This window comes from Aspergillus affinis (genome assembly GCF_023601865.1).
Source record: "Aspergillus affinis strain CMG 70 chromosome Unknown NODE_1_length_919884_cov_86_970707, whole genome shotgun sequence".
Lineage (NCBI taxonomy): Eukaryota > Fungi > Ascomycota > Eurotiomycetes > Eurotiales > Aspergillaceae > Aspergillus > Aspergillus affinis.
In genome coordinates this window covers 23,640-49,569 of record NW_026515782.1, presented here as the reverse complement: position 1 = coordinate 49,569, position 25,930 = coordinate 23,640, and the positions used below count along the sequence as shown (strand labels likewise).

At 51.0% G+C, this 25,930-nt stretch overlaps 7 protein-coding genes across 7 annotated transcripts; 4 read left to right on the top strand and 3 right to left on the bottom strand.

Annotated features, from left to right (window-relative positions):
* Positions 1 to 897: 897 nt before the first annotated feature.
* On the top strand, positions 898 to 3,697 carry KD926_003933 (calpain-like protein; the record flags this gene model as incomplete). The annotated part of the gene is made up of 7 exons (XM_053096021.1): positions 898 to 1,332; positions 1,388 to 1,574; positions 1,627 to 1,891; positions 1,940 to 2,200; positions 2,250 to 2,355; positions 2,405 to 2,596; positions 2,648 to 3,697. 7 exons carry the CDS (start codon positions 898 to 900, stop codon positions 3,695 to 3,697), a joined length of 2,496 nt encoding a protein of 831 aa, XP_052961076.1.
* A 973-nt stretch (positions 3,698 to 4,670) lies between these two features.
* KD926_003932 (thioesterase domain-containing protein) lies at positions 4,671 to 5,642 on the top strand (the record flags this gene model as incomplete). Its single annotated transcript, XM_053095911.1, has 3 exons — positions 4,671 to 4,923; positions 5,042 to 5,523; positions 5,586 to 5,642. The coding sequence occupies 3 exons, from the start codon at positions 4,671 to 4,673 to the stop codon at positions 5,640 to 5,642; spliced, it is 792 nt and encodes a 263-aa protein (XP_052961075.1).
* A 78-nt stretch (positions 5,643 to 5,720) lies between these two features.
* Positions 5,721 to 6,701, bottom strand: KD926_003931 (uncharacterized protein; the record flags this gene model as incomplete). The annotated part of the gene is made up of 1 exon (XM_053095800.1): positions 5,721 to 6,701. One exon carries the CDS (start codon positions 6,699 to 6,701, stop codon positions 5,721 to 5,723), a length of 981 nt encoding a protein of 326 aa, XP_052961074.1.
* Positions 6,702 to 7,843: 1,142 nt separating this feature from the next.
* Positions 7,844 to 9,819, bottom strand: KD926_003930 (cytochrome P450; the record flags this gene model as incomplete). Its single annotated transcript, XM_053095689.1, has 10 exons — positions 7,844 to 8,085; positions 8,171 to 8,248; positions 8,305 to 8,406; positions 8,452 to 8,546; positions 8,600 to 8,908; positions 8,961 to 9,193; positions 9,244 to 9,290; positions 9,339 to 9,411; positions 9,456 to 9,625; positions 9,672 to 9,819. 10 exons carry the CDS (start codon positions 9,817 to 9,819, stop codon positions 7,844 to 7,846), a joined length of 1,497 nt encoding a protein of 498 aa, XP_052961073.1.
* Positions 9,820 to 10,363: 544 nt separating this feature from the next.
* On the top strand, positions 10,364 to 12,262 carry KD926_003929 (flavin-containing monooxygenase; the record flags this gene model as incomplete). Its single annotated transcript, XM_053094821.1, has 7 exons — positions 10,364 to 10,529; positions 10,583 to 10,593; positions 10,671 to 11,067; positions 11,124 to 11,188; positions 11,258 to 11,479; positions 11,556 to 11,881; positions 12,013 to 12,262. The coding sequence occupies 7 exons, from the start codon at positions 10,364 to 10,366 to the stop codon at positions 12,260 to 12,262; spliced, it is 1,437 nt and encodes a 478-aa protein (XP_052961072.1).
* A 351-nt stretch (positions 12,263 to 12,613) lies between these two features.
* Positions 12,614 to 14,449, bottom strand: KD926_003928 (MFS transporter; the record flags this gene model as incomplete). Its single annotated transcript, XM_053093717.1, has 6 exons — positions 12,614 to 12,964; positions 13,033 to 13,178; positions 13,232 to 13,376; positions 13,432 to 13,769; positions 13,835 to 14,130; positions 14,211 to 14,449. 6 exons carry the CDS (start codon positions 14,447 to 14,449, stop codon positions 12,614 to 12,616), a joined length of 1,515 nt encoding a protein of 504 aa, XP_052961071.1.
* Positions 14,450 to 16,804: 2,355 nt separating this feature from the next.
* On the top strand, positions 16,805 to 25,818 carry KD926_003927 (type I polyketide synthase; the record flags this gene model as incomplete). Its single annotated transcript, XM_053104279.1, has 21 exons — positions 16,805 to 16,887; positions 16,939 to 17,344; positions 17,396 to 17,474; positions 17,527 to 17,566; positions 17,618 to 18,137; positions 18,188 to 18,311; positions 18,364 to 18,476; positions 18,526 to 19,468; positions 19,520 to 20,157; positions 20,210 to 21,391; positions 21,441 to 21,764; positions 21,813 to 21,909; positions 21,956 to 21,981; positions 22,033 to 22,899; positions 22,946 to 23,224; positions 23,278 to 23,352; positions 23,403 to 23,619; positions 23,675 to 23,798; positions 23,848 to 24,322; positions 24,383 to 25,226; positions 25,526 to 25,818. 21 exons carry the CDS (start codon positions 16,805 to 16,807, stop codon positions 25,816 to 25,818), a joined length of 7,749 nt encoding a protein of 2,582 aa, XP_052961070.1.
* Positions 25,819 to 25,930: the final 112 nt, after the last annotated feature.

The window sequence follows — 25,930 nt, the reverse complement described above, 5'->3', positions numbered from 1 at the left end:
CTCGGCATCGACGACAATCCACACCGCATTCTTGACAATTGGAACCAGATCTCAGCCTCTCGTAAGAAATTGGCCTTTAGTCCAGAACACAGCCTCAGGCTAACATCTCGGGATGGCCTGGCCCGCCCGTTTTCTTTGCGTCAGGAATGGTCGAATCACCGGCGGCGTGCCTGAGCGCTTGCCAGCCGCTCACACAGCGCTCGTATCCCTTCGCAACGCTGCGCTAGGTATGGGCTGCTATTAATATTGACCATTCATTGCTGACTAGCGGGTCTCGTCGCTTCCACATCGTTCACAATATGCGGACAAAGAAGATTTCTCCCTCTCTCATAACAGTCCAGCCCGTCAGCTTAGATCTCGCCGTTCAGCTTCAATCTATCAGCAAGAAACGGTCGAGTCCGGCCACTCAGCGCACTTCATACGTATCTAGTGCCGGATTTTTCTCAGCTTTCGTCACGCTTAGATGACTCGGGCCCATAAAATCATACGGAGTAAGCACTACACTGCCTTTCGGTCGCGACCAGCGGCCACCCTCTCGGCACTCCGTATGCAAGGCTCCCCAGTCTAGAGATGCAGCGATTGCTCAGCGCTTCCCATTGGTGGGTGATCCCTGGGATGCCATTTAGACCCTAGAGATGATCGCCGTTTCGTGATGACCGGCAATCTGGTTCGCTCAGATTTGAGGGGACCCGGTCGAAGTGGTTGCATTATGGCTCTCCTGCTTTTAAGGCGATGGATTGCGCCTCCGAAACCTGTCCTCGATGTATCACACTGAGTCCGAGTGAGAAGCTTTTCCGTTCGCTTATTTATAAAATCTCATCGAATGCCCGTTTTCTTTGAAAGGATCAAAAGAAAATCTCCCGAGGACTCTCACAATTTGAAACACCCGCCGGCATCATGGATCACGATGACGATCTGTCAGACATGGTTTTCACCCCTCCCCTTTCCACCCGGTCTGGGAGTCGAAGCTCGCGGCGAGTAAACCATTCACCGCAAGAGACCGTGCGACAGTTCTGGGATCAATTCAATACTAAATATCCGGGGAAAGTGTACACCGTGCTACCCAACAACCCATACGCACGCACCAAGGCCGCGAAGCTTCCTAAGGGGGTGATTCAAGCACAAGATGCGGGTAAATCATACGAGCAGATCAGAAAGGAATGCCGCCGGACTGTTGATCGCATCATCAACGAATGCAAGCGATTGAACCAGAAGTACACAGATCCCCATTTTGACATCGAGGTCGATCTCAAATCTGGGAGAAGGCATTACCTGGATGGGTTAGAGGAGAAGAACATGGAGATGCGCCCGAGGGGAGTTAAACGGGTTACTGTGAGCTTAGACCATGAGCGATGGCCGGCCGATCGGATCTCTAACACCCTCGCAGGAAATCTTTGAGAAGCCGCAGTTTTTCGTTAATGGGCCTACTGCTTCCGATGTCCGACAGGGCCGGGATGGAGACTGTTGGTTCATGGCTGCTCTATGTACCATGGGGAACAAGCAAGGCTTGATCGAGAAGATCTGTGTTGCTCGCGATGAGAAAATTGGCGTCTACGGGTTTGTGTTCTATCGAGGTATGTGAACACATCATCTCGCATATGAGATGCGGAGATTGACAATATTCAGATGGTGAATGGCAGCAATGCATCGTGGACGATAAATTATATCTACGAGCAGCAGACTATGACGAATCGATTGATGAGCGGCCGATCTGGGACGACATCAATCGGAACGACACCGAGGAAGAGTATCGCAAAGTCTGGCAGACAGGGTCTCGGGCGTTGTATTTCGCCCAGTGTGTGGATGAGAATGAGACTTGGCTTCCGCTGCTTGAGAAGGCTTACGCAAAGGCGCACGGCGACTACTCTGCTATCGAAGGCGGGTTTGTTGGGTATGTTGTTCGACATTGATGAGTGAGACTAGTACTGACACATTACAGGGAAGCGATCGAAGATCTTACTGGCGGTGTTACTTCCGACATTCTGTCCAGCAATATCCTGGACAAGGATAGATTCTGGGAGGAGGAGCTCATGAAAGTCAACAAAGAATTTCTGTTTGGCTGCGCTACTGGGTTGTTCTCCAACTGGTTGGACCCAAAATACCAAGGACCCCCAAGAGACAGAAAGGGTATTTCGGAGAATCACTCTTATTCGATCATGGATGCGAAAGAGATTGACGGCCATCGTCTGATTCGATTAAGGTAGGCTCACAGCTACTCATTCAAGTCTCAGTGTAGCTGACAGATGTAGAAACCCGTGGGGCAAAAAGGAATGGAATGGAGCCTGGGGCGACGGTTCAGAGCAATGGACTCCTCAGTGGATGGAAAAGCTAGGCCATAAGTTTGGAAACGATGGGGTGAGCCTTGTTCAGTCTTTGGAAATGACTGCCTACTGACAGGGCCCAGTTCTTCTGGATATCCTACAACGATTTACTCAAGAAGTATCAACATTTCGATCGAACTCGCCTCTTTGGCCCTGAATGGACTGTCACACAGCAATGGACTACTCTGAACGTCCCATGGTCTGCCGATTACCACAGCACCAAGTTCATGGTAAACGTGACCAAAGAGGGCCCGGTAGTCCTCGTCCTCTCCCAGGTACGTTGGGCTCAGTTTGATTCACTCAATAACCTACTGACAACGAAAAAGCTTGATTCGCGCTACTTCAAAGGCTTAGCCGGCGAGTACGACTTCAAAATAAAATTCCGGATCCAGAAAGAAGGGGAAGACGACTACATGGTCCGCAGTAACTGTAGCTACGTGATGAGTCGATCTGTGAATGCGGAGGTTGATCTCAGCCCCGGACGCTACCACATTTTGATGAAGGTCACCGCCTACAGATGCAGCGACATGGCGACGGAAGATGTCGTCAGTCGAGTGGCACCAGTCGGGAGAGAAAAGCTAGTCCAGATCGGACTTTCCTACGACCTTGCTCACGCTAAAGGTCTGGTCTTCGAGACCGAAAAAGAGAAACGGGCCCGCGAGGACCGCGAAGCACGTCGCAAGGCAGCGGAGCGGCGCAATCTGCGGAAACAGACTAAGAGAAGGCTGCAAAAGGAATGGATCCGCGAGCGCAAGATAGATGGTCGAAAGCAGAGACGAGCAGAGCGACTGTCCGCCAAGAGCTCCGCAGATAGTTATCACCGAGTAGACTCGAGCCGCAGCGTACAGATCCTCTCTGACGGACCAGTCCAGTCACCCTTGGACATGGACTACAGTCCGGGCATCGGCTTGGACATGAAGCACGTCCGCAACGGCAACGGCAGCGTTCCTACCATCCAGTGCAACGGAGTCCATGTTACCGAGTACCACATGTCGAGTAAGAAGGACTCGGGACGCTCAAGTCTCGACACCTTGCATTCGCCGTCGTTCACGCAACCGCACTTCAATCAACAGGAGCTGGAACTCCTGGATGGATTCGAATTTGACTCGGACCTCGACATGCCGCCCGAGGAACCGACCGAGCCAAGAGTCTGTCAGCTGTCACTGACAAGCTGCACGGAGGAAAGCAACATCGACACCTGGAATGCGGTGTGTGTCGTCGGGTTGAGAGTGTACTCCAAGGATCCGCAGCTGTCACTGGAGGTTGTTCGTCCTGTGCCCGAAGACGAAGCCGAGGCTGCGCTCGACATGGACGATCCGGCCGCGAGTGCTGCTTGCGAGAAGGGCCCTTTTGATCGGAATGCAGTATTCTTTTAGATAATACTACATAAAGGTTTGGCCTTGAGGGATGTTGGAGGAATTTTGATATTTTGCGTAGCTGGCTAGGCTTCGTTTGGCATTCATCTAGGCGTCTTTAGACGGATTAGAATACTATCATCAGAATGAATTGTTCGGTTATATGTATCTCACAACACTTGCAAGCGAAAGGTGTCAACATATAGTCCACTGGGTCAGCACTACCAAGAAGGAAGACATCACACATGGTTAAGACTGGTCAGAGCCTCCAGCAAGGCTTTATCCCGCGGGGTATCATTGACTCCGAATCTGTTAGAAAACCCACTCTACGCTAGAATAACTAATCACAAATCCCAAGTCCCAAACCCCAAAACCAGGGCCAGCCCGGTCCTTCAAAACTTTCTCGAGCTCCCCGCAGCGTAAGAAAACACATCCATTACAGGGATGTCCGTCCAGCACGTTTTCTTGGCCAACTATGCCCCATCCTTGCTTCCGCGTGGTATCTTGGATGTCACGGACAATAGAATATGGAATCTGGGATACAATAGGTATGGTATGCGAGGATGGGACCATAGCCAAATGGACATGATATCGATACTGCAGGCTGAGTGGCGGAGTGGTGTTGATCCTACGAGATCCTTTGGATGAGATATTCGTCAGACTGACGCCTCTGAGAGAATCAGGATCAAGTTCCTGGTCTTTGGCTCTCAGAAGTACCTAGTACATTTGCCATAGAGTGTTTCAGAATATTAGGGTATGTTGGTAACCGATGTGTTATTGCATACCGACAGAGTGTATGTATGGTATAGTAAGTAAGATAGTATTCGGCATCTGACAAAACACAACGGATATGTAAATTGCACTTCCCCGCATCGAGAATTACCACCAGTGTTCCATGGGGCATCAGCCCTCCAGCAGGGAACAACTCAACTCCTGATACTCTGTTCGCTCTACTCTCTTACACATACTCACCCCAAACTCCCCCATTCTTCCAATGGAACACACCCTAAGCCCAATCCTTCTCCAAAAAGGAGACTCCTCTCGCACGCCGCTCTTCCTGCTCCACGATGCCGGCGGCACGGTATTCAACTACTACAAGCTCGGAAACGTAGGCCGACCCATCTACGCGATCTCAAACCCGTGGATCAAATCGGAGACAAAATGGGAGGGTGGATCGATGCGATTCGTCCATGAGTATATCGAATTGATCAAGAGCGTGGTGTCGTCGGGGGAGATCCTAGTCGGAGGTATGTCTACACTGACGGACAGAACCTTGCACATGAAAGCTCTTGCTCACGGCATACTATTTACATACCTACCTACCCTCCTACATGTCAGCACTGACACGAATGGAATATCAAACAGGCTGGTCCCTCGGCGGCCAACTCGGCATCGACATCGGACGCGTCCTCGCCTCAAACCCGCGCTCGCGACTCTCCGTCGTCGGCGTCGTCATGATCGACACCCTCTACCCCTACTGGGGACCACCCGAGACCCCCCACGCCGAGTTCCCAGTCGACTTAGTCCTGCGCAACTGCCCGGATGACTTACGCGCGGAGATGCTCCGATGCATGCAGTGGTCGAAGGAAGACAGCGACGAGTGGGTGCTACGGAACTGGAAAGACAACGCGGACGATCTAGAGGAACTCGAGGCCGAGGAGCCCCCGCCGGGAGTGCTGATCCTAGCTAAGGGATATGTCCCTGTGGGAGAAGGACAGGGGGAACGACGCGTGATGGTGGACTATTTGCGGGAGAAGAGGGTCGGGTGGGATTTGTTTCCGCATCAGTTCATTGCGGCGGTGTGGGAGGTTGGAGGGCACCATTTTGGGTTGTTTGAGAAGGATACGGTGAGTCTTTGTGCTTGGCTTTTGCCATGATTGATGATAGGAGAGAAAGGCTGACTGAATAGATCCGAGCAACGACGGAGAAAGTTCGACTGGCTTGTGATCTGTTGGCGGATGACTGAACACTCATGAATACCACGCATATAGACAGCCATCTACTACATTTCTACTAGACAACCCATCCTAAGCTCATAAACTCTCTACCAAGCACAAATAACCATACCCGGCCCCGACAAAATCCCGGAATCCCACAAATGCATCACACTCGCGCGAAACCTGCTCTCATCCTGCAGCAAATGTCCCGCATGACCACTGTCCCCATACCGCACCCTCAACACCTCATACCCCCCCCTCTCCGCCTCATCCGCATGGTCCTCCACATCTTGTGCACGCACTAACTCATCTTTCCCGCCGTAGATGTACAACCTGGCCGCGTCATCTCTAAACAGGGCCTTAACATTCAACTTCCCCCTCACCACTCCCACCACATTCTCGATCCCCATCGTGAACTCACCCAGGAACCACGCAGCGAAGAACACCCTCAATGCTACACCCACCATTGGAGTTTTCACTCTCCCCCAGATCCAGCTCCAACTCCAAGGTACCGAACCATCCTGACCAGATGCAGCTAATCCAATTGAAAATGCCCCCACCGTACTCCCCCACCCCTGTACACCGGGACAACTATCCAGAATCATCTTCGCAATAGGTAGCCTTCTCCCAGACCTTGCCATGTACGCCTCCGCGATCTTCGTCGCCGCCGTGGCGCCTCCGGTAGAGATCACATGAAGTAGGACTTTCTGGCTCCCTTTCTCTGTTCCTAACTGTTCATCTGGGCTTTGATTTCGAACTTGGTCTTGACTGTGACCTGATAAAGAAAGAAGAGCCGTCACGGCGGGATCTAGATCCGCGTCCCAGGACTTTGAGGACTGGAATAGGAAATGTGAGGAGGATGTCGTGACGAGAAGAATTCGCGAGGTCGGGAAGAGGCGTTTGTAGAAGGAGGCGTATTTGTTGATGTGCGCAGCGGAGGCGTTGAGGTATGCGCAGAGGAGGATGAGCGGTGGAGGGGGGTTTATGGTTTGACGAGTGGGTTTGGTGAGGGATGATGATGGCGGGATGTAGATGGATGTACAGGGGGAGAGGGGGGTGAAGGATGGGATTTTGAGGGGGGTGGGCATTTGGGTCTTGGGATATATTCTCTACAGGTGTATGGGTTGTATGGTGTGTAGAGTATTGGCTTTGCTGTGCTGAGTGTAGAATGTAGAGTGTAGGAGAGGGTTGAGTTGAGTTGGGGGAGGTGGTTGTGGTGGACTGTGCTCACTATGAATGCTCGATTAGAGATGGAAGGTTGATAGCAAAAGAAGGCACGAATGTATGGAGTATGAACAATTGAAGTGAGCTGGAGACTTGAGAGGAATTGAAAAGGCAGACATTCTATTGCTCAATGGACATTGGACATTGATGCTTATCCTCAGCCATAGGTAAGTCAGGGCTTCAAGATGAAATTTACGCTATACACTCATACAATACCAGCTCCATCAATTAAATACCTTGGCGGCGTATCTTAACGGTCGTTCATTACACCCCAGACTCCCCCAGCCGTAATTTGCAACACCTGCATCCTGCAGAAACCCAAATTAGCGGTTTTACTATCAACCATCAAGCCAGCATTTCGGATAAACAGTCCTACACCGTACTTCTTAAGTCAATCTATCTTGGCACCTAGTGCCTAGTGTCAGACCAACACCGACTCCCGGCCTTCCATCCGTCGAACGGTCCAACCTAGTCGTCTCTATTCCGCATTGACGTGCTAGATGCCGACACGGCTGTAGGAACGGAGCTTACGTCGGGGACTCTCAGACGACTCTTCCAAAGCCTTGCTTACTGTGGAGATCTATGTAAACTCTGAAGGTAGGATTGGAGACCGGACTATACCGAGTCTGAGAGCTCACTTCCGTTTGTTTGTTTGCTTGCTTGCTTGCGTGGACAAATATTGAGAGACAAGGGTATTGTTTCGGTGGAATCCTTCCTTCATCCTTCAAGGCAGGATGCGCTAGACGGGAACCGCGGTATTTGGTCCGGGGAGTCTAAAGGAATGAGGTGAGGATGGAAACAATCCAAACAATTTGAGGCTTGAACTCTTTTTCCGAGGGCTGTTGAGACCTCGCATACTGAACCATGTCTCATACTATACGAATAAAATATCATTATCAAGAACACGTATATTCCTACCTACTCATAGCTCCCCTCTCCCCAACCAATTCTATCTATCTACCTCAAATACATGGTAGACAAGTCAAGGCAACCGAGTAAAAGTAATCTAGCCCTTCACCCTCCTCACCGACTTCGCAAACACCGGATGCGCCATCTTAGTATTCAGCTCCAATTTCACCATGCCCTCTTGTCTCGGCGACTCGGGAAGTAAAGTCACGCTCTCGAAATCCTGACACAGTCGCGCGAAGAAATACTCCATTTGGAAATTGGCAAATTGTTGACCTAGACAGATGCGTGGTCCGTGATTGAATGGTACGAATTCCCACTTGTTGGTGGGCTCCCATGTCTCTGTTCCTTTGGTTAGTTTGTGTTCTTGTGTAGAAGTACTGGTTGGAGGTAGTAAGGGCAGCGAGAATGAAGGAGGGAGGAATACCCCATCGTTCCGGATTCCAGACAGAGACGTCGTCGACACCCAGGTCTTCGCGCATTTGGAGAGAGAGAAGGCCGTATACTTTGAACTTGTCAGTATATTCTCGAGTGTAGGTAAAATAGAAAGGGGAAAGCTACAGATCTGTGTGCCTTCCAGCACCGCAATCGGGGATTTTCCATCTGGACCGCCTCCGCGAGGAAGAGTCATGTCTTTGACAGGGACGCGGGCGTTGAATCCCACTTGTCTATGTTAGCTGGCTCCGAAAAACTGTAGAAAGAACTTACAAGGATGATGGACTCGCAAAGTCTCCTTGATCATTGTCTTGATGTATTTCAATTTATGGAGATCGGACATCACGGGCAATCTCTCGAATCCGATACTAACCAAACCGTTGTTAGCGAGGTTCGTCATCTCAAGAATCATGAAACTTACTGATCCCTGACCTCCTCCCTCATCTTCTCAAACACGTACGGATGACGCGCAATTTCGTAGTACGCCCAAGCCAGCGACGTCGTGGTGGGATCTTTCCCAGCCAGCAGCGTCGCCGTGACTGCGTTCTTGATATCCGCACGTCGCTTACCTTTGACGATCAAGTCGTCGACCAGCGTCAAGGAGTCCTTGGCTGTCTTGCCACGCACGTTCCGAGCGTATGCCTTTGTCGCGAAGTTCTCGAGGTAATTGTCAATGAAGGCGACAGCTTTCGGGGCGATCCATTCATCTTTCAGGTAGACGCCGACTTTTCTGGTAGGGATTAGCGGCGCCAGATACAGTACAGCGGAGGGTTGGGTTTTACCCGAGGAGTTGTCGGAAGCTGGCGACTTTCAGTAGAGTGTCCATTGCGTTGCGGAAGGGCTGTTGGTCAGAGGTCAGGGAGTTTGTCGATTCGCCGCAGAATACCTCCGTTACGACGTCGAGCTGTAGACGGTCGATCACGTCGAAGGCGTCGACTCCTTCTTCGAGCAGTTTGAATGCATTCTGGATGTGGCGTTCCGTGACTTCGAAGTCGGATTGACGGACGCGGTTCATCTGGTAGTGTTTAGGATGGATATGCATGTACATGAAAGAGGTAGACGTACGTGTGGGCGGAGGAGTCCGGCTTCCTGTTTCCATTCCTCGCCATTGACTGGTCTGGTTAGCCTGAAACCGAAGAGAGAGATAGAAGAGGACCTACGTGCGAAAATAGCATCCCCCAGAATATGTTTAAAGATCTCATGCTGTTCCTTCGACTTGGCGACTTCCCAGAACTGAACCCATTAGCAGACGTTGCAACAACAGCAAGTCTCCGTACCTGAGTATCCTGAATCGCCTTGATGTTTTCCGGATCATCCGTCAAGAGCAGATTGGCCCCAAGCAGATGCAGCTGCAGCGTGTGATTGTTCTCATCGAGCAGGCGTTTCGTCCAGTGCCAGAACCGATGTTTCCTCAACTCGCTGAACATTTGGATCACATAATTGAGTCCTTTCATCGTCAGTCAAGTCACAGACAGCAATCAGACACGACATACCCAAGGTGTTGGAAGGCAGAATAGCCGGTGGTCCAGCGCCGACATTGTTGTATCTCTTCTGTCGCGCGTTGGCCGAATAGATATGGAAGAGTATAACAGCTCCGAGGGTGACTCCCGCTAGAGCGATGGGAGATGTAAAGATGCCCATTTTGCACTGTCATGCGCATACACATTCACCTCCACATACAAGCTGGTGGGTGTTCTCTACTTGACTTTTTTTTTCTATCCCCAATATAAGCAGAAATAGCTCACCCCCATCTTCTCACGCAGACCTTACCCTATTTGATAAGAAACATCAATCCCCACATGACACCTCTTCCCTGCTTTGGTGGTCTTCCATAAGCCCCATCTGCGAGGGTCTCGATTTCGTCAGTGGAAAGTTTGTGTCCGCGGGTTCGGTCCAATCAACAGGGGGACGACGTTGCTGATGGTCTGATCATTGAACTGTTGGTGAGTGGATCTCAGGTAGCATCGTAAGATTCTCGTATCACTCGGTGGTAATTTGAATCTGACTCTGACCAGACCGTATTCTCGGCTTACCTGCTGTCAGCGCTTGGCTAGAATCCGCATGTGCCAATGCTCGAGATTCTTTTTTTCTTCACCGTGACTGGATTCCGTGGTATACTCTGTCTATTTCGTAGTATAGTCTGTCCACCTACACAATTGACAGAAAGTCAGTCCTCTCCGACCAAATGGCCGAAAAATCCCAAGTCCTGCCCTTCCGACAAGTCGTCATCATCGGCGCCGGCTTCGGCGGCCTCGCAATGGCCTGCGAGCTGAAGCGCAAGTTGAATTTCCACGATTTCATCATCTACGAGCGGAATCCCGGGCTCGGAGGGACGTGGTACGATAACAATTGTGAACCTCCTCTCTGAAGTTAAAGTCAAGATAGCTGCTAACGAAGAGTGCAGATCCCGGCGCAGTATGTCTGCCCTATCCTCTTCTTTTCAGGAATCCTGATCCATGATACATAGCTTCATGTCCCGCTAATGATATCAGGCAGCAGATATCCCTGGCTCGGTATACCAGCTTTCATTCGCCCCAGAGCCAAACTTCACGCACGCATTTCCCGATCGACAGCAATTACATAACTACATGCTGGATGTCGCGCAGCGATTCCACATCCTGCCGCATCTAGAGTGTAATGTCGCCTGGGTGGGAAGCACCTGGCTGGAAGATCGAAAATGTTGGATTGTTGAGCTCCAAAACACGCAGACGGGCGAACGATACGTTCAGGAGTGCGCTGTTCTTATCAGCGCCATCGGTCATATGGTGGATCCCAAGCGATTCGATGTCCCGGGGAAGGAGACATTCCAGGGCCAGATCATTCATTCGAGTAAATGGACGAACGAGGTGGACTTGAAGGGGAAGAATGTGGTGGTGTTGGGAAATGGAAGTATGTTACCTTCTCTTGTCCTTCTATGCATAGCCATGTTCCTGATAATGAGCAAGGTACTGCGGTGCAGATCGTCCCTGCGATTCTGGATGATGTTAAGCAATGCACGCAAATCCAACGAGTATATCACCCATCCTGCTATCTCTCATCTCATAGCTTGAATTATAGTCCGTGACGCTAAAATATACAGGCCCCCCAATGGATTCTCAACCGCCCAAACCCCTACGTCCCCGAGACCTTACGAAAATGCCTCGCCCTCTTCCCCATCCTCTTCATCTTGCTGCAGCATTGCGGATTTGCGCTCGCAGAACTCTTCTACCCCCTCCTGGGCCGGCGGATCCCTCGGCTGAGTAAATCGCATCTCCGAGCCTGCGGAGTCCCGGAGAAATACCACACCCTTTTAACGCCATCGGTTCGTCACCCTCTATCCCATACCCATACTCACCCAACCAAAAACCCACATGCTCAAACAAAAATGGAAAAAATAGTACGAACCCGGCTGCAAACGCCTCGTCTTCGCCTCCTCATACCTCCAAGGTCTCTCGAACCCGAAACTCCAACTCCTACAGGACGAAATCACCTCCCTGTCCTCTTCCGCCGTGGAATTGAAATCCGGCGTCTCGGTGCCCTGTGACGTGCTAGTTCTCGCGCACGGATTCGAATCCGAAACGTTTACTTTCCCGGTAAAGGGACGAAAGGGCCGCACGACAGTGAAGCATTGGGAGGAGGCCGGAGGGCCGAGTTGCTATAAGGGATGCGCGATGAATGGGTTTCCGAATTTCTTTATGATCAGGGGACCTAATATGGCGTCGGGGTGGGTCTGCTTTTCTCTCTGTCTCTCTCTCTCTATCTACCCGCTGCCTTTCTGTCTGCAAGATTCATTTTAATGGTTTGATCTGTTGGTGAGCGAGTATTGTGTTACTGACGATTGACAATTAACGATAGACACAACTCTGTGATCTACTACATCGAAATGACCGTCGCTTTGATCCTCAAGGTCGCGTCCCCGCTGATTCAAGGACGCGTACGGAGTGTCGAAGTCAAGTCTCAAGTCGAGAAATCATACGTCGATGTTGTTCAGGAGGCGTGCAAAAAGGGCGTCTGGGGACGGGGATGCTCGACGTATTATGTTGACGGGACAGGGTGGAATCATACGATTTATCCGTGGAGTGAGTTTCAGTTCCCCCCTTTTTAATTGCCTGCTGAATTGGGTGTTGAGGTATTTGTTTTGGGATAGTTGGCTAATCTTTGGTTGATTGAATTATGTAGCGAGTTATTGGTTGTGGTTTCATCGGTTTGAGAGAGTGAGGGATTGGGTTTTGGAGGTTTGATTGGGGGTTTAGCTGTTGGTGTTGAGTTGGACTGGGATGGAATATAAGGGGTCAGTCAAGATGGAGGATTAAAATAAATAGTTGGAGGCTGAAGAAATAAATCACAACTCCATAGCCATCTGAGTTCATTTAACCCATCACATCACATCCAGCATCTATCTATAGCCATGTCATACCTCCGTAAAGCCCAACAACCCCAACCCCAACCACCGTAACTAATAATCAACCGTCTCATAAAAACTTCTCCTCCTCAACTCCCGTCCCTTCCAAAAGAAAATCCACGGTACGGGAATCATCGCCACGCTAATAAACGCAAAAATACTACCCGCCCAATGCACGCCCAGATTCTGATACATCTGCAGCGTGAAGAGCGGAAAGACCGCGCCGAGCAGGAATCGCAGGATGCCGTTCGCCGCGACGGCCGAGGCGCCGTTGGCCACGCCGTACGTGTCGACCAGGTAGCTGACGGAGCTGAGGAAGACGGCTAACGTGCCCCAGCCGAAGGGGACGCCGGCGAGGACGGGTACGATCCAGTGGACGCTGGGACGGGGGGTCCAGGCGAACCACTTTTTTTCATTGGTGTTTTGTTAGCGAGAGGGGCAAGAAGGATGGAGGAAGGAAGGGAAAGACGTACGAAAAGCCCGATAGGAAGCAAGAGACTGCCGAACATGGCGGCATAGAGGCGGTGTTCTGGCGCGACTTTACCATTGGTGCGAGCGACTTCTTTACGGTATCGGGTTGCGTCGAAGAAAGCGAAGGTGGCGAGGGAGAAGATGAAGCCTGTCAGGTGTTAGAGAGCTTGTCCTGCTAGATGCCTGGAGGGGGTAACATACCCACGACGAGACCGATAAACGCCAGTCCGTACTCCTTCGGCGTGAAGTGATAGTACGTCTGATAGACATAGGCATACGATCCGAAGAACGAGAAGATCATAGCGAAGTTGAATCCTGTGTAGATACTCAGGAAGAAAGCAAGCGGCTTGTCTATATGTCAGTTTTAACTCGATTCTCTGGAGCAGACAAGCACAGCATACCTCGAAAATACACATATGCAAAGGCCGCAGCATCGCCTCCTTCACTTTCTTCATCTTCGGCCCCTGATCCTGCTCCGCGAGGGCCTGTTCACCACGCTTCTTCGCCCGCAGATACAAGATGCGACTCTTTGACGTCTCTTTCATAAACAGGATCGCGAGGCCAACCGGCGCGCATAGAATCAGAATCACCCAGATCGAATACTTCCAGTTATAATCATACTGAGCGATGATATACGCGCCGACGAGCGGACCCAGCGAGGGGCCTAGAAACGGAGCCAGGATGTAAGTCAATCCGACGCGGCCTGCATTTTGAGGATCCCATAGATCGGCCACGGTGCCTGCATCTAATCAGCACGAACATCGTGATATGAAGCAATAAAAACAAACTCAAAGAAAAACATACCAGCACCCACAGCCAACACGCCCGACCCTCCAAAACCCGCCAGAAATCGAAACACCACCAGCACCGCAAAGTTATCCGACGCCGCGGCGATGGCATTGAATATCGCCAGCAGGGGAAGGTTCGTCCAGTAGACGATCCTCCGCCCGTACAACTCCGAGACAGGCGCCGCGACCAGCGGACCGAGCGTAAAGCCCACCGTATACAGCGAGACAGGCAGGAGGGCGACGGTCCTGCCGACGCCGAACTGGCGCATCACGTAGGGCAGGCCGGCGACGTAGGTTGACGTCCCGACCGTTCTGCAGCCATCAGCACGGGCAGCGCGAACATAACAGCTTCATCCACCAGCAAGAACGACGTAAGATCAGGTAGGGCCTACAAAGCAAATCCATAGATAGCAGGAATAGCACTGTGGAGGACCCTCTTCCACATTGGCCAGTTGTGCGGATTGTCGACATCATCGGGCCCGTCCCAGTCCAAGGCTGAGGAACTTGGGCTTCCATCGGACCTAGGACTCGAGGCTGACGGATCCAAGAGACCCTCCTTGGAGCCGATGCCCACGGTCGGCTCCGTAGCCTCCGTGTCGGGCGGATTCTGACGGACGGCGAGTTCGACCATCGTTGCTGAGCAGCGAGGAGCGAATGGTTACGGACAGGAGTAGAAAGACATTGATTAGAGGGGTTGAGGGATAAGCCAACGTCTTGGAGCTTGTAACTCTTTAGCACGCCATGGTAATGTGTGTTGTCTTGGCTCAGACCGGGGTCTAGTTTCTGTCATTGTAGCTGGTCGTATAGACAGGACCAGCCGAGGTTGAAACCGAAAGTTGTCCAGGAGCTGTCAGACGAGCAGAAATAAAGGTCCAGAAGATTGAACCAATGGATCCGTTGATACGAATCCTGTATCGAGCACGTCTCTTCCTATTCCCCGGAGTATAAGTCCATATGCATCCCGGAGACTCCGACCAGCCATTATCTCGGCGCGACCAGGATCATCGTCATCCGTTGTCTTGGCTTGGGGCGATTATTGTCCCGAGGCCGAATGATCGCCCACTCTTCTGATTAGGCTCGGGTTTCAGTACGGAGTATGGAGTATACGGAGCGCTGTTTTCGTGAATGTCTCTGGGTGAGGCTGAATCCAACGTCTCCGCCTCCGCCTCAGGTGTTAACGTTCACAATATATTGTGCACATCACGAAGCTCTATCCACGGCTCAGACACGGACAATTCGCAAGACTGGGAGTTAGGTTTCAGAAGTAAATTCCCCGATTCTCGTCTGACATCCATTCCTGCAGGATGCGGTCCACGAGGGAATTCCTGCGGTCAGCCAAATCCTACGAGGCGTCAGCAGACTTGAAAAATACAGACATCCGACCCCGGATACGGGGTAACTTACCATCTGACCCGGTATATTACATGAATACCGATAAAAACAGCTCATACGATCGGGTAATTTGCAATTCATCTCATCCCATAAGCCCCAACTTCTACTCCAGGCGAGGATCCACTCAATCCCTGATCTTAATGCAACTCTGTGCAGGATCTACGAGATACTAACCACTCGTCTGAGTTAGATATCTCCGTGCTGATAAAGAAGATACGGAGTAAGCTGACATAGATCCAACTACTACATGTGTTTACAGCTGAGGACCGAGGGACTAGTTACATGCTCGGCATAGATGGCAAACAAAATTCCTGTTACACACACTAACGGTTTCATCCTTGAGATGGCGGTTGGGAGCCTTGCGCCGAGAGCTAAAAAAACAAGATCTTCCGCGTGATATAAGCTGACCGGATACTGGGATACTACTTTACATTTCAGGGTACTACTAGTGTAGTATAAGTTGTTGTATCGTGCGGATACAGACAATTTGTGTCTCTACTACAACGAATGAAACATGAAGAGAGAGATATTGGACCAAGACACGGACAGGAGATACAACACCGAAGCAGGTTTCGGGGGAAAGAATAGAGTTACAGAGTTCATTGGATCGGTGGGGTCGCTTTCGGTAGGAGACTCAACTACCTCACGGAGTACTTACTGTGTACTCCGTACGAGTTGATAGTTAGGTACTCTGGTTTAGACTTACGAGCTGGCTGCGTCATGTTCAATTAGCCTTCTGTTATTCACGCGTATGGATGTGCTTACGCGCCATCCGCGATGTGCATGCAAGGCTACCTGTAGGTCTTTCGTGTCTTACCTGAAACAACCTTGTTTGCGAGAACTACCAGACAGTAAACATTGAACCAGAGCTCCAACTATCCAATAACAGATATTTCCAAGTTTCATTGCCCTTCTATACGAGATATTCAAGCTGGTGCCGAATTCAACCCCCTCATCCGGTCGCATGTATGATAAAATCTCCTACCATACCTGCGAACGGATTCAGCGCCATCGTCTCATCTCTCATCCTCTGCAACCTGGCTCCATAAGGTCCCCACAGTAAGATGGCTTAAGCTAATGATGATAGCTCACATGGAATCAGACCAACACGACAAGCGTCTTGTGCGGCATTTGAATTCTCAGATCCATGTCATTGGGGGGGGAGGCAACGTGGACAACCCCGGTACTCCACGAGATAGTTTATCTGGCGTCTGTCAGAAAACATCTAGTGGGGTGGTGGGGTACAGCTGTATACCGCGAATCGTAGGTCTGTCTGAGCCATTCGCGTATGTTGCCTCAGTAAGACGGAATGAGTAGGCTGGATGGGCCTGGGGCCTGGGCTGGCTTAGTTTGGAAAACATTAATGGAGTAAAGTAAGATGTGTATGTTAGTTAGATATCAAATACAGGTAATAAGTTACGGCGGAGATCCTAGGGCGGAAATGGAGTGTATGCCTAGTATCTGCTCCTGCCTAGGTGGCGCGGTCATCGTATATAAGGCCTAGATCTACCCTTGCCTGCGACTTGGTGAGCTTTCAGGAGACCGAGAGCTTAGAATAGGCTGGTAGAATTGAGCGACGAAGACAAACAGCAACATGGGTCAAGAATTAAACGGTAGCGCCAATGGAGATGGACTGAATGGACTTACCAATGAACATTCGAATGGATACACGAATGGGTGTGTAGCAATCACCACCCCTCTAAAGGCCTTAGCTGACAGCCTGATCAGACACACCACATCACAGAAGCAATCCACAACCCCCCCTCCCCCGATTGCCATCATTGGCATGGGAATGCGTCTACCCGGCGGCTGCAATGACACCGAATCATTCTGGGATCTTCTCATGAATAAAAAGGAGGGAATGATCCCCGTGCCTCCTACACGCTGGAATGAAGATGGCTTCCATAATCCCTCCGGGAAGCCGGGTACTATCCGCAGCAAAGAAGGCAACTTCCTGCAGCAAGATCCTGCTGTTTTTGATGCGGGTTTCTTCTCTATGACTGCGTCACAGGTGGAGCAAGTAGATCCGCAACAGCGAATTCTGCTAGAGACTGTGTATGAGTCGCTAGAAAATGCCGGAGAAGGAGACGTTAGGGGGAAGAATATCGGAGTGTACGTGGGAACTTTCGCAGAGGTATGTTGGCCGTGTCGAATTGCGGTGCAGGGATCTTGCTAAGTGACCCAGGACTGGATCGAAATGCACGCAAAAGACTCAGAGCCACATGCCTTCTTGGCTCTGACTGGTCACTTGGACTTGATGACGAGTAAGTTAAACGTCGTTCAGAAGAAAAGGATGCTTGAACTTACCAACAATAGGCAATCGTGTATCCTACGAGCTCGATCTGAAAGGACCAAGGTGGGTGGCCAAATGAAACCGAAATTGATAATGGTCTAACCAGACATATAGTATGACGATTAAAACTGGCTGCTCAGCCGCAATGGTCGCCCTAGATTCGGCATGTAAGGCTCTTGTCAGTGGTGACTGTGAATCCGCTATCGTCGGCGGTACAAACCTGATCCTTAGCCCTGCCCTCTCTTGTGTACTGGGCGCCCACGGAGTGAACTCAGGTGATGGGCGTTGTCGCTCTTTCGATGCCAATGCATCCGGCTACGGCAGGGCAGAGGCTGTCTCGTCTATCGTAGTTAAGAAGCTTGATGATGCTCTGCGGGATGGCAATCCCATCAGAGGTATCATCCGCTCGACTGTCTGCAATGACGATGGAAAAACCGCCGGCATCACACAGCCAAACACTGAAGCACACGAGGCATTAATGCGCGCAGCCTACGCAGCTGCCGGCTTTTCCGAAGAGGAATACTGCCAAACCGCGTTTTTCGAGTGCCATGGAACGGGCACTCCAGTTGGTGACCCAATCGAGGCCAGCGCCGTGGCCCGGGTCTTTGGAAAGGAGGGCATGATCATTGGATCGGTGAGGAGCTCTTACTTGATCGTCAGTTGATTCACACTGACACACCCAAGGTAAAATCCAACATTGGTCACTCCGAGTCCGCAAGTGCCAACTCGGCGATCATTAAAGCAGTTCTGGCACTGGAGCATCTGACCATTCCACCGAACGTTAACTTTCAATCGCCAAACCCTAAGAGTATGTTGAGAACCAAGTACCTTTCTAGCTTCATTTCTAACAAAATGATTAGTTCCCTGGGATGAAGGCAAGCTCACCGTGCCTCTCGAGGCGATGAAGTGGCCAGCCGGTCGTCACGAGAGAGTCAGCGTGAATTCATTTGGCATTGGTGGCTCTAACGGACACGTAAGACATCATTCCTGGGATTTTAGCTCATAATCGGCTGACATCTCAGGTCATCGTGGACTCGGCTGCATCCTTTGGGATTAAACAAGGAGGAAGTGTCACCGAAGCCGAGGCCCCGAGACTCAACTTGCTCCTCTTCTCCGCGAAGAGTGACGTCTCTCTTCAAATGTCCGTCGAGAAACACTCAAAGTATATCGAACGACATGGACCATCTCGTCTCCAAGATCTGGCATACACCCTCGCTACTAGAAGGCAGCATCATGACTATCGCACTTTTGCTGTGTCTGACGGCGTCGACTCTCTACTGACGCAGTCTACCGCCAAGGCAAAGAACACCCCGAAGTCGCTTGTCTTCGTCTTCACGGGCCAAGGTGCTCAATGGGCCCAGATGGGGAAGAAGCTGATTGAAGACTTCCCTCAAGTTTACGAGGACATTCAAGACATGGATAATATTTTGTCGCAATGCCACACTCCTCCGTCGTGGAATATTCTAGGTAAGAACGGAATTCTTTTGAATGGAACACCTATTAACAAAGACACAGACGAACTTTCTAAGCTAAAGCTGAAGAGTCAGATCTCAAAGGCTGAGTTCTCTCAGCCGCTTTGTACTGCAATTCAGGTCGCCCTTGTCAACCTCCTGCGTAGCTGGGGGGTCAACCCGGCTGCTGTCGTCGGCCATTCCAGCGGAGAGATCGCCGCCGCATACGCGACCGGCGCTATAACCAAGAAGGACGCGCTGCTGGCAGCGTACTTTAGAGGTTTGGTCACGCGGGAGAAGCTAGCCGATGGTGCCATGGCCGCCGTAGGACTTGGTGCCGAGCAATTGCGGTCGTCTCTAATCGATGGTGTCGTCATCGGGTGTGAGAATAGTCCGAACAGCACGACCATATCCGGTGATCGCGAAGCACTGGAAACCTTTATCGAGAATCTGAAAAAGGAATCTCCAGATGTTTTTGTTCGTCAGCTTCATGTCGATAACGCCTATCACTCGCGTGAGTGCCTTGTCGTTGCGTGTGTAATTAATAGATACTAACTGCTCTCAGATCACATGAAGGCATATGGTGCTGCCTATGAAGAGTCGATTGCTGAGATTCGCACGAGCGAAAAGCCCAGCATTCCATTCTTCTCGACTGCAATCGGGAAATTGATTGACACTGCCAACGTGTTCAATGCGTCCTACTGGCGGCAAAACCTGGAGAATCCTGTTCTCTTCGATACCGGAGTACGGAATATCATCAAGGCTAATCTCCAGAATCCCATCTTCTTTGAAATTGGACCCCATTCCGCACTCGCGGGGCCGTTGAGACAGATATTCCAGGCCGAGGGAGCCTCTCTCACATACTTGCCAAGTTTGCAACGTGGTAAGGACGACACTGAGTCGATCTACAATGCCATCGGAAACCTCTGGGTGAACAATGTGTCCGTGAATCTGGAAGCTTTGAACCCAGTTGGTACTGTACTTACAGATCTGCCGGCTTATTCGTGGGACCACTCGGTGAAATACTGGGAGGAAAGCCGCATCTCCAAGGAGTGGAGAGAGCGAAAGTTCCTTCCTCATGAGACCCTTGGTGTTCGCCTCGGAGGTAGTAGCCACCTGGAGCCAACATGGCGAAACCTGTTGAGACTCGATGAAGTGGGCTGGGTTCGGGATCATCAAGTCGGCACTGACATTGTCTTCCCCGTGAGTATTTCTTGATATCCGCATTGGTCATTATATGCTAATGGTGGAAAAGGGCGCTGGTTACGTCTGCATGGCGGGTGAAGCCATCCGCCAGCTAACCGGAAGGTCAGACTACTCCGTACGAGGCTTGGCCATACGCACTGCCATGATTGTCAGTGACTCCAAATCGAACGACGTGGTGACCACATTCAAAAAAGCCAAACTTACTACCACGACGGATTCCGACTGGTGGGATTTCCGCATCACCTCCTTCAACGGTTCGACTTGGAGCGAGCATTGTTCTGGCCAAGCAAAGGCTGGACCAATTCATCCAACAGAGGACCGTAAAGTGTCTCAGCCAGACTTCCTCCGAAAGATTACTGCGAGTCGCTGGTATACCACGATGCAAAACATCGGCTTCACTTATGGTCCGGCTTTCCAGGGACTGCGAGAAATATCGGCTGACCCCACAGGCAACGAAGCCGTTGCTATCATTGAAAACGCCCATCTTGACACCGAATCGTTTTATGAGCTTCATCCTTGCACATTGGATAAGCTATTGCAGTTAATGACAGTGGCTCAGCACGAGGGTAAACCGTCGCTCTTCAAACAACTGAGCATGCCCACATACATTGATGAGATTTACATATCTGGTGGAATGAAGGAGCTGAGAGCGACCGCTTCATCTTATAAAGACTTCATGGATGCGTGGTCAGGTGATGAAGTTGCCACCGTCGATGGTAGAATTGTGTACGAGATGAAAGGTCTGAGAGTGACCGGCTTGGGAAACAGTACAGACGTCGAAGAGAAACCCAAGAACGCTGTTCAACTTGTGTGGAAGCCTGACGTTGATTTCCTTGACACCAAAGATCTCATTCGTGCGCCGTTGGATCTTCGAAAATACCTAATCGCTCTGGAGAAATACTTCTTTCTGCTTGCAACGGATACAGTGAAGGCTATCGAGTCCATAGAGACCCAGGAAAATCACCTCGTCAAATTCCGAACCTGGCTGAACACATTCGTTGAGACGACGGGGAGAGGAGAGAACAAAATTCTCCCTGAGGGTAAACAGCTCGCCACCCTGGGTGCACAAAGCCGTCTATCGCTGATTCAATCCATGACGGAGGAGTTCAATGCCGGTCCCGTTCATTGGGTAGCAACGGCTATTCGACGTGTTCATGAAAACGCCCAGGCCAGATACGAGGGATCAGTTGATACCCTGGAGCTCCTGATGGAAGGAGGTGTCTTGACACAGGTAAGCAGGCATAAGACGAAAAAGCAGAAGGCCCAATCTGACTCTCCAGATTTACGCGTTTTTCGATTTATGCTGGGATTATTCTCCATTTCTGCAGAGTCTCGGCCATAACAAGCCCACCCTGAGGGTGCTGGAGATTGGAGCTGGCACAGGCGGCACGACTTCCAATTTGCTTTCGGGACTTCAATCGGAATTTGGCGAACCACTATATTCCAAGTACAGCTATACTGACATCTCTTCCGGGTTTTTTGTGGCGGCCAAAGAGCGCTTCAAAGATCATCCTAACATTGATTTCTCCGTCCTGGACATTAGCAAGGATCCCCTGGGGCAGGGCTTTGAAGAGGGCTCTTATGACTTGATCCTAGCAGCCAATGTGGGTTTCCCGCTGATATATCGTACCTTCGAGCTCTGACCTTGCCAGGTAATCCACGCAACTGCATCACTTCAAGAGACACTGAGGAACGTGAAGAAGCTACTTCATCCAAAGGGCCGATTCCTCCTTCAAGAACTGGATATACGTAAGTCAGTCCCGTCATTGATTGGCATGGCTAACAAAGGTACCAGAGGCGAAATGGATGAGCTTCATCATGGTAGGTGGCAACAACGCTTTGCGAAATTATTCGGATTGCTGACAGATCCAGGGTGGCTTCCCGGGATGGTGGCTTGGGGATGAAGATAATCGTCTTGAGGCACCATTTGTATCACCAGAGAGATGGAACCAGGAGTTGCGGGACGCCGGATTCACAGGTGTCGATGCCCTTGCCTACGACAATGAGCTCCCGTATCAGGTCACCGCCAGCATGATTTCCTCCGTTGCTCAACCAGCGCCCGAGAAGAAGCGAGTTACCGTGCTGTACCGAGATGAGGTCAACTCATTGGTGGAATTGTACAGACGTGCTTTTGAGAGTGCCGGTTATCCCACGGACCTTCGCTCCTTGAAGGAGAAACTGCCTTCGGATCAAGATATCATATCCTTGCTGGAACTGGAGGCGCCCTTCTTTGACAATATTGATCAGCAGAACCTTGAGCGAGTGATACAATTTTCCTCTAATCTCGAGTCCGCACATTTGTTATGGCTAACCCGACCAATTCAAATGGGTGCCAAGGATCCTCGATATGCACAAACTCTGGGATTTGCGCGAACCTTGCGATCGGAGAAGCAGGCTAGCTTTACCACTTTCGAGATAGACAACGTCCAGGATTCTGTCGCAACTGAGAAAACAGTGCAGGTCTATGAGCAGATATTCAGACCCGACAACGATCCCCAATTGGACCCAGATTATGAGTTTGCTTTGCATGAAGGCACCGTTTACTCTTCCAGATATCACTGGGTCTCTGTCCGTGACGAACTTGCGTCCGCAGCCGAAAATGTCGTTGACAAAGTCCTCAAGATTGGACAAAAGGGAATGATTGACAGCCTGCGCTGGGAGAAGAACGTTGATGCATCTAGGCCACTGAAGGGGCAAGAGGTTGCTGTCCGTCCTCACACTGTTGGTGTGAATTTCAGAGTAGGTCCATTCTTTCACGCCCCAAGTATATAACTAACAGTTGCAGGATGTTCTTCAAACTCAAGGTCTGATTGATGGTGATGATCTGGGAGGTGAATGCTCTGGAATTGTTGAGGCCGTCGGCCCTGATGTGACAGACTTTGCTCCTGGTGATCGGATCTTCATGATGGTACCTTACTGCTTCTCGAACCGCGTCATTACCACAGCAGAGCTTTTGGCCAAGATTCCTAATGGCTTGGATCTAGAGGAAGCAGCAACAATGCCTATCACATTTATTACCGTGATATACGGTTTGCTTCATTTGCGTCACCTTGAAAAGGGCGATGTAGGTGCTATACGCAAGTTACTATCAGGGGTCTGCGGCTAACTTTACTACAGACCATCTTAATCCACTCCGCTGCCGGTGGTGTGGGTATATCAGCCATCCAAATTGCTCAGATGGTCGGAGCAAAGGTAAGACTCCGTCGACAAATATATGTAGCATCGCTCACCAGTCCTTCCAGGTCTTCGCTACCGTGGGCAGCCAAGAAAAAGTGGATTTTCTCATAAAGAATTTCGGCTTGCCTCGTTCTCAGATTTTTGACTCACATAGTAACTCCTTCCTGCCATCTGTCCTCGAGGCAACAGGTGGGCGTGGTGTGGATGTTGCACTAAACTCCCTTGCCGGCGAGTATTTGCACGATACCTGGAAGTCAATTGCTCCATTCGGTACCATGATTGGTGAGTATTACAGCTATGGTCGAAGGAATGCTCCTCCACTGACCGCGTTATCCAGAAATCGGCAAACGAGACTTTTATGGTCATGCAAAATTGGACATGATGCAGTTTACTGAAAACAGAACGTTCATCGGCCTTGATGCTCGTCACTTGGAAGCGGAGCGCCCAGCACTTTGCGGAAGGTGAGACCAAATGAGCCGGACAGTTGATACGATTTGCTAATTTTGACAGGATTTTGCGTGAATGTGCGAAGTACTTCGAGCAAGGCTTTATTCAGCCCATCCGACCTATCAAGACCTTCGCAGCGAGCGAGATCGGAGATGCGTTCCGGTTCATGCAGAGAGGAACCCACATCGGCAAGCTTACGGTTCGCATGCCGGATGATCTCAAGGATCTTCCTTGTGCTGCCCGCCATCCAGATCTACCTTTGCATGAAGATGCAAGTTACCTGCTTGTCGGAGGCCTTGGTGGCGTAGGACGATCAATCGCCTCTTGGCTCGTCGAAAACGGTGCTAAACATATTGTCTTCCTTTCACGGTCGGGGAGATCTGAGAAGACTGAGCATTTCATTCAAGAATTAGAAGTTCTGGGCTGTCAGGTCCAGGTCTTCAAAGGCTCGGTCGCCAATCTTGGTGATGTACAACATGTAGCAACCCAAGCAGAGAAGCCTGTTCGTGGCGTTATACAGTTGTCCATGGCTCTCCAGGTATGATTCTTGTGATGTCTCCCAAGGACAATTTTCGGGCGCTAATTTTCACCATTACAGGACCGGGCCATTGACACGATGACATACGAGGATTGGAAGACCGCGATTCTTCCGAAGGTCGACGGTACTTGGAATCTGCACAATGCACTGAGCGACCTCGACTTCCTAGTGTTGTTTAGTTCCGTTAGCGGACTGATGGGCCAGTTTGGTCAGGCAAACTATGCAGCTGCCAACACGTTCTTGGACGCGTTTGTGCAGTATCGGCATTCACTGGGCCTTGCCGCGTCCGTTATCGATCTGGGTGTCATGGAAGACGTTGGCTTTGTCTCCGAGTCGCCCAACCTGATCGAGTACTTCAAATTCCTGTCCGCAAATCTGCTAACGGAGGAAGACTTGGTGGAAACCGTCCGCCTCGCGATCGCCCGGTCGCAACCCAGTCAAGCGGCTAACGCCCTCACCAACCCCAGCGAGATCTCCGTGGGCGTCGCTTCCTACATGCCCTTGGCAGATCCCAACAACCGCATTATCTGGAAGAGGGATCGCCGTTTCTCCGTGTATCGAAACCTCGAAACCACCTCGGACGCTTCGTTGACCACTAACGAAGGGCTGAAATCGTTCCTTTCGCAGATCACGTCGAGAGGAGTCAGCACTCTCGGGGACGACACGGTTGAGTATTTAGCCAAGGAGATCGGAAAGACCTTGTACGGGTTCATGATGCAGAGTGCGGACGACATGGACTTGGAACAGCCTCTTGCCACATTGGGGTTAGATAGTTTGGTTGGGATTGAGTTGAGAAACTGGTGTCGACAACAACTGGGGTTGGAAGTCAGTATTCTAGAGATCATGCAGAGCACGCTCAAAGACATGGGCAAGAGGGCGGTGGATTCTTTGGTCGCGCGACACAGTTAGAATTAGAAGGCCCAGTGGTAGATTGTGGGCGGCTTTGTTGAATGCAGTCTTGTTTTTGAACCTTATTGTAAAGGTGCTTTCATTCACCTGGCGGGCCACTCAAACTTAATCTGGTCGCGAAACCGAGGTGTCACAAGATGGGCGATAAACAGTCCGCAAGACCTGTCGTCCGTGTTCGTTCGCAGACTCTCATCCTTGTGTATCTCCTGGCCAACGTGACGCGACACAGGCCTCAGGCAAAAAAAAGCCCCGACGCCGTCTAATTGGGCCACGATCGGGGCGTCCTCCTGTCAGGAGACTTGGCCGCAGCCGAGCTTCAGGGCCCTAGGGTCAGAGAGGGTCCAGGAAGAATGATTGGGGCTGTGCTTGCAACGAAACCTGCCAACCCAGACCACCTCACGAATCTGGCCGATGCACGCGAAAACGAACGCTTTGCATCGCCCACTAGTCAGTCTGGTTGCCGTCGTGGGTCCCGGTCCGTTGATCCACTTGAAACACCCACTTGGGCCGTTGCGATGTTGAGCGAGGGCCAGCTGGAATGGAGTATGAAGTATGAAGCTAGCTTGCAGGTACCCATGGCCACCTAGATCAGGAGAAACCGAGGCTCAATCGGCGGAGAGCGAGAGAGGAGAGAAAGAGAGAAGAGGAGAAAGGCAGAGCAGCCGACGCCAAAGAGGGGAACCGCGGCGTAGTCAGCAC